At 34.4% G+C, this 7150-nt stretch overlaps 2 protein-coding genes across 2 annotated transcripts in view; both read left to right on the top strand.

Annotated features, from left to right (window-relative positions):
- Positions 1-1542, top strand: part of LOC112520116 (glycine-rich cell wall structural protein-like) — a 3789-nt gene extending 2247 nt beyond the window's left edge. Inside the window, exon 2 of the mRNA XM_025128418.1 lies at positions 1436-1542. Within this exon, the coding sequence (XP_024984186.1) occupies positions 1436-1542 (107 nt within the window). The remainder of the gene's footprint in view (positions 1-1435) is intronic.
- LOC112519702 overlaps positions 1502-7150 on the top strand; it is a 7302-nt gene continuing 1653 nt past the window's right edge. The window contains exons 1-10 of the mRNA XM_025127938.1: positions 1502-1668; positions 1747-1818; positions 2980-3075; positions 3168-3243; positions 3325-3423; positions 3497-3579; positions 3683-3790; positions 3898-4035; positions 5490-5595; positions 6202-6414. Of these exons, the coding sequence (XP_024983706.1) occupies positions 1555-1668; positions 1747-1818; positions 2980-3075; positions 3168-3243; positions 3325-3423; positions 3497-3579; positions 3683-3790; positions 3898-4035; positions 5490-5595; positions 6202-6414 (1105 nt within the window). The 5' untranslated portion in view covers positions 1502-1554. The remainder of the gene's footprint in view (positions 1669-1746; positions 1819-2979; positions 3076-3167; positions 3244-3324; positions 3424-3496; positions 3580-3682; positions 3791-3897; positions 4036-5489; positions 5596-6201; positions 6415-7150) is intronic.

Genomic DNA, 7150 nt, shown 5'->3' with positions numbered 1-7150 from the left:
TTATATTATTAAACCAAAAATAAATTATTTCGTTATTAAACTTAAATTAAATTATAATAAAAAAAATTAAAGAAATTACATAAAAATGAGAACTTTTAAATAGTTGATTTGATATTAACATTGATATATATTTTTTTTCAAATTTTTATGATATCTTTAAATTTATATTTTATTCAAAAAATAAAATTATTAATGCTTTCTTAAAAACACATAAAATCGTATTATAACATCGATAGAGACAAATAATAAAATAGAACATTAAAATCGAGATGTGTCTCGCTGCATTGCACAAGTACTCTTCTTGTATTTATATAAGGTTAGGTATCTATGAAACCATAAAATAATATTAAATTTTTATAATAAAAAGTTATGAAGATATAAAAAATACCAGGAGCCGTTTATCCGAATGCTTACCCGGTAAGTGTTTATTGATAGGAGTCAATATTATAATTTATTTTGATGCGTAAGATTTTAGTGCATCAAAACATATCGAATGCAATAATTTATGGGTAAACGCTTACTTGGGTAAGAATCATCATCCTTATTTACTAGGAAAACCTCTTCGTCTTTCTCATGGCTCTTACCTGATAAATTATTAGCACTTGCGCCATGTTCATCTGATGAGAAAATTTATCCGGTAAACACTTATCAAATAAACATTTAATAAACGATCCTTTAATATTTATAAAATTCTACTATAAAGATTCTATGTCTTAAACGATTACAAGTCTATATATCAGGAAATGCAAAATTCAAAAAAAGTTGTTTCAAGAAATATACAAATTTCGATAAATAATTTTGTGTTAAAAAATATCATTTTATTTTACTAGAAGGGTACTCGCACAATACAACGAGATATATCTCGATTTTAACATTTCGTTTTTTTTGTCTTAGTCAATGTTATAATACATTTTTATGTGGTTTTGAGAAAACAATAACATTTTTATTTTTGAATAAAATATATCATAAAAAATTGAAAAGAATATTGATATTGGTACCAAACTAACTATTTAAAGTCTCTTTTTTAGTGTATTTTTTTAATTCATTTTTTTATTTTTGTTAATAATATAATTTTTTATAAAAATAAAAATTAACTATTTTGTTAGATATTAATGATTATCTTAATTATATTTTAAATGTTTTATATTTAAAAATGAGATGTTTATCCTCTATTTGATTATGTTTATCTGTAGTTAGTTACACGAATTCAAATATTAAGCTTTAACAAATTATATTTACGTAAAATTTACTTATAATCTTGATTTTAAGTAATATGCATCAATAAACATATTTCATGTATAAAAAATAGTTTTTAAGATTTTTTGTCAAATACTTTATAATATAGTATAGAATTATAATTATAATGATAATTTAACTTCTATGTTATTATATTTTCCGTTGGTATTTTTATTTTCTGCCGTTTTATTTCAACCAGCTTTCTATTTTTATGTTCATGACATGAAGTATGAACATGGCTACGGGTTACGGGCTACGGGCATACAATGTCGTTTGGCTATGGATTTTTTACGGCTCTGTTGCTAAAATCTAAATCCTATGTGCTGTTTAAAAACTTCGATTCCGTTATCTTCCTCGATGGATTCTCGAAATCATGGTTTTTTGGCGTTAATCTTACTAATTATCTCATCGGTTCTCTGCTTACAACCTAGGGTTCGAAACATTATGGTTATTCTTACCGTAAAGAATTTTGATATGGTTTTGAATCTTAACTGTTTGATTTAAGTGTAGGCCGATGGAACTGGTTCAGTTTTCTTCCTAGATAGCTCAACTCAGCGGTATTTTCGACCTCGCTCACCTGAGGTAAATTTATTGGAGATTTGTAGTTCTAACTTGATATATGGCTCTGTGGTTATGATTATTCGTATTACATGAATTGACAATGGTGATACCGAATCAATGTTGTTCTAGATGACTTGAAGATGTTCAGTTAATTATGTTTTGGCAATTGGGAGTCATTGTGGGCTTGTGGCCGGTACAGATTGTCGCTAAGAATGTCATTATGGATTATCCCATGGGTAGGTAAAAATCTAAGGAAATAGAAACGATGGCTTTAGATGATGGTATTAGATGAAAGAAATGTAAGCGAATTATGGTGTATTTTGTTCTAGAAGTTTATTGACGAGCTTCTAGCATTGTAATTGGAATTACTATTAGCAGTGCAGGAGTACTGTCCTCTAGTCTTGAAGCATAAGTAAAAAGGTTAAAAGGTTGGGCCAATGCTTCATCATTCAAAATGAACTTGCGGTCACTTCAAATCCTTAAGCTTAGACTTAATAATATGTGGAGACTACTATATACATATGCCAATTTCATTGGGAGTGTTTTTCTCCATTCTTGAAGGTCATTCATGGTACATCATTTTTCGTTGAAGTGATCGGATGATAGTGATTGTCTTTATAGTTATGGGTGAATGATCAGTCTAGCTCTATACTCGCTACTAGTGGGTGCGCTTGGTATGCAAACGGGAATGGACCAGACAGGACTAGAGTGAGATAGGAAAGAATTATGGAAGATTTTAGGGCTTTAAGATTACATTGGTAGTTTAGTAATTTACTAGTAATATCCAATCACCTTCACTCAACCCATCCTGTCCCAGTCTGATATGTCGTGTCAGACGTGGGACAACAAGTTCTTGTTCTGTTATGTCTCATCATATCTCGCAAACAACCACACCTGAAAGGAATTTAGAATCCCTGCATGCATGTTGTAATATAAATTAAACATTTATACTAGGTTCTCTTTTTGGCATGTTCAAAGAATAATGGTGCCACTGATCAACTCTCATGAGTATTATAACCACTGGTATCTTTATCTGCCACTCTTTTCATTGTTGCACATGTATTCTCAAGTTGATTATAGAGAAAGAACACCACATATCTCATGTTAGAAAAACTATGTTGTTTGAAGATGAACCCAAGAGTATGTGAGATCTTACTGCAATCTTAGTGTTTATCTGTGCAGTCTCAATCACTGTTACTTCCGGAAATTGGTGCTGCTATTTCAGTGTTGCTTGGTTTTGCACCTCCTCTTACACTTTCCCCGACAAGCTCAAAAAAGGAAATAATCGTTATCAATGAAATTTTCTGGTTTCTTGTTTCTGCTACTTGAGTTTTCCTGTAAAATGTGATGGTTGCTTATTGATACTGCAGTTGGATGAGGTGCTTCTGCCTAACCCCTTTGATAGGCCTCGTGCTGTTTTCGTGCTAGAGATAAATGGGGTTGAAGGTACTTAGACTGCTACAGGTAGCACCATCTCTTACATTGTTTTCCGTCTAATTATTTCTAAATTTATTATGATGCACGCAGATGAGGGATCTGGTCTTGGCATGGATAATGATGTTTTCGTCAGTTCCCTTAAGAGTAGAGTTGCCTTTGGTCAAAACTATGCAGACATTCAACTTTCAGGTTTAACATTTTTGTCTTTTCGTGTAGCAGAGAGAGTTTTATTTAGATATGTTTTTTAGATGCATACTTGCAGATAAAGAGAAGGTGTCTCTGGTCTCTTTAAATGAACCCCTGACTTCGGATATGGAATTCACCGACAATATATTGGATGATTTTGTTAGTCATAACTTATTTCAGTTGCATATATTGTATTGTGTTTCATATCTACTTGTGTGGCCTTTTATTGTGCATTGACATAGTCTGTTGTTCGTCAATTTAGGCCTCTTGGTTAGGTGGATCATACGTCCGCAACCTAGTGAAGTCATTGAGCGGAGAGTTGACTGTTCCCTTAGCAAATGATGTCCAACTAAAGCTCCATATGTCAAAGGTTGTTCTTGAATATTGCTGTGTCCATGCATTGGTTTCTTGTTTATATGTTCCCTAGCTTTCCTCCTTTTTCCCGAGTTCAAATAACCGATTTATTTATTCTTGCAGAATGCAGACAGAGAATTTACAACGAGCCTCGTCTCTCTCATCCAAAATGTCCAGAGGGCAGTGCAAATGCATCAAGATTTCTCAAGAAGTACACATAGTCCAGCAGAGTTGGTGATGGGAAGGTTTGATGGTGTCAAGGTGATAACCTCATTTTCTTTTCTCATTAGAATCCCACATCGACTAGACTTTGACCATTCATCCTCCATATATGTTGGAGCCTCCATTCTCTCCAAAGGGCTCTTTTGGATAGTATCACAACCAAGGTCTACCACTCTAGGGACTCAACACTCTTTTGTACCCGTCTAGCCCCCTCTCAACACTCTAGGACAATTTGTGCCCATCTAGCCTCCAATGGAGGCGGCGTGCCAAATCAGCTAGATTTGGACCAATTATCCTTCATATATGTTGGAACTTCCCTTCTCTTTAAAGGGCTCTTTTGGAGAGTATAGGATTCTATATATTCTCAACAATTACATTGTCGGAACTAGCAGCATATGGTTTGGAAGTTCTCTAGGAAGTCTTTGTCCTAACCAATGCTTTAACTTTTACAGAACCAGATTTTCCCTTTAATTAATATAGAAGTATTTTGAACCCTAGAGATATATGTAAGAATCATCATGAAGTGCCCCATCAAGTTGGTGAAAGCCTGATACTGGATGGCTCCAAAAAGCATGATAGAGGAAACTAGTATATAGTGGTTAAAGCCATCTGTAGCTCTGTACTCTTCACGTATATCGGTATGGGACTGAGGCCTCAGAATATCATTTTCTTAATGTGTTCGGTATGCGAGACAGGACTAACAAAAATGTACCTTTTTGTCCCATCAAGATAGGTGGAACAAATATATATAGGAAGATCAAAGATGGGACAAGATTGATAAATTGCTAAACTACCCTTGTCAAATCAAAATCCTAAAACCTTACACTGTGCTTTCACTCACCGACCTCACTCTCACCTCTCCAGTCTTTTCCCATCCCGTCCAATCCCGTATGCATGTCAAACGCACTCGCATTAAAAATGGAGCTGGCAATTTCAGCTCATATAGCAACCCCCTAGCCCAACCTGCAAGGCTGCGACTCAACTTGTTATTGATTTTGTAATTTGGGGTTAAAACAGGTTGGAGCACATATGGACAAGCTGCTGAAATTTAGATTGAAGGTATGATTAGAGTCCCAACACCACCCCTCCTTGGGTCAACCCCTCCCAACGCAGCTGACCTGCCACCTATTTCAAATTAAAATGACCTGCCTCCTGTTTTGACCATTTGCCAGACCCGATCCAATCCACATTCTGCCACCTCTTTTGAGAAGGTTACATCATCATATTTTCTCTCTATTAAGATATTAGTACTTGGGTCGTCCCATTGCCATCATGGGGGAGGAAAATCACGGTGCCCTATAGAGATAGGTGGGTGATGCCCAAATTTGAACATGAGACCTCACTTGTGGATTTCTCACCTCGTTACCGCTAGGACAATTCAGTGGGGATTGGGTCGTAAGCCTAACTCCTTTTGGTTTTGTCATGGTTATATTATGACAATTTTCTCTTTCTTCATCTTAAATTTCAAAATTTGTTACTTTGACATGCTACAGGCTTTGAAAGACCAGTATGGATCGAATGACCGTGTTCAGCAAGCTGTCGAGCTGTTAGTGACTTCCGTATCCAAGATATACGGTTTGTTGCAAAAAGTATACAAAGGTCAGCTTTATTCTGAATCACTGACCGATTATATGATGATTTTACCCTACCAAACCAAACGAACCCAGTATATCCCACATAAAGTAGGATTGGGATAAGATATATGCAGACCTTAAAGAGGCTTTATCTGCACTAAAACATTTCAACATATTCATTCCCTTTTCTTCTTTTTTCGCTGCAATATCCTCTTACATCATACTGTGAAATCTTCTTATGTTCTTCTATCCATTGAAACCAGTTCTCGAAGAGGTAAACTGGATAGATACGTTAAAGTATACTAGAAGCATAACCGCGCAAATGCAATGCGGCACGTGCATGGTATTTTAACCTGTGGAAAATAGTTATATCCTTCTGTGATACTTTGTAATATATTTGCCTTGCATTATTATCGTGGCACATTGTATATCATTTTATATTCCGTATTGGTTGTGGGCCGGTTTGCTTGTCATCATACAAACTTGTAATCTTGTATGGTATGGGCCGTGTGATTTGGGTTTAGGACAAGCAGCAATATATTTCCCAACACGTCTTGGTTCTGTTATTGAAGTTCTCCGTGTCAGCAATTTGTGGGTCTAATTTACAGCTCCATTTCTTTCGCTGTGCCAGGTCAAATTGTTGGAGTGGTCCTTTTCAATGGATCGCCTGCCAGAGAGTCGGGGACAATGTTAGAGTGTGACGTTCACTTCACGGCCAGCTCGTTATTGGCTGGAAGAGAGAAACGGGTCACCTCACAATCGTATGATTGCAGAAGTGGCTTTGGTCCGACGAACCCTTGCATGGATCACAGGAAGCATCCTTATAATGGTGACTCTGTTAGGGGTAAGTTCCTTTAACTAAATACCTGCATGTATAATATTTTGGGTTCGTTTGATTTTCTTCAACTTAACAATTTGTGATAGATAATTTGATCAAATTTGAACAACAATGATATAATTGGTATGAAGTAGAATATAGATACTCCCTCCGTTCCAAAAATAAGTATCCATAATAACAATGACACACAATTTTAGACATGCATAATAATTACTCACTCTGTCCCAAAATAAATGTCTACAATGAAAAATGTATACAGTTTTAAGAATGTGTAATTATTACACTTTTTAAATGATAAAATGACAATTTTACCCTTAATTATTGAGAGAAATTTTCTTCATCACACAATTAAGGGTAGAATGGGAAAATAGACATTTACTTTTGAAAGTGGACACTTATTTTAGAACAAATTATAATAGTAGTGTAAACACTTATTTTGAAACGTAGGGAGTATAATTATTTGTTAACCAAATGACAACTGTACCCTTAGGCATTTTTGTAGCAAACATAAGCTAGCTTATTTCTTAAGTACACGATTTAGATAAACATAAGCTAGCTTGTTGAAACATTCCCTAGAGTAATGTTTTGGGAGTTTATTATTACTTTTTCTAACTATGACCTTCATTAATATTCATCATTATCATTTATAAGTAAATAAATAAGAATAAATATTAGTTAATAGTGATTAATATTAATTGAAAATTATTAATTAATATTAATATATTAATTATATATCAATTAT

Source organism: Cynara cardunculus (genome assembly GCF_001531365.2).
Source record: "Cynara cardunculus var. scolymus isolate 2C chromosome LG 10, CcrdV1, whole genome shotgun sequence".
NCBI lineage: Eukaryota > Viridiplantae > Streptophyta > Magnoliopsida > Asterales > Asteraceae > Cynara > Cynara cardunculus.
The sequence above is the reverse complement of the archived record's forward strand: the minus strand, read 5'-3'. Positions and strand labels throughout refer to the sequence as shown.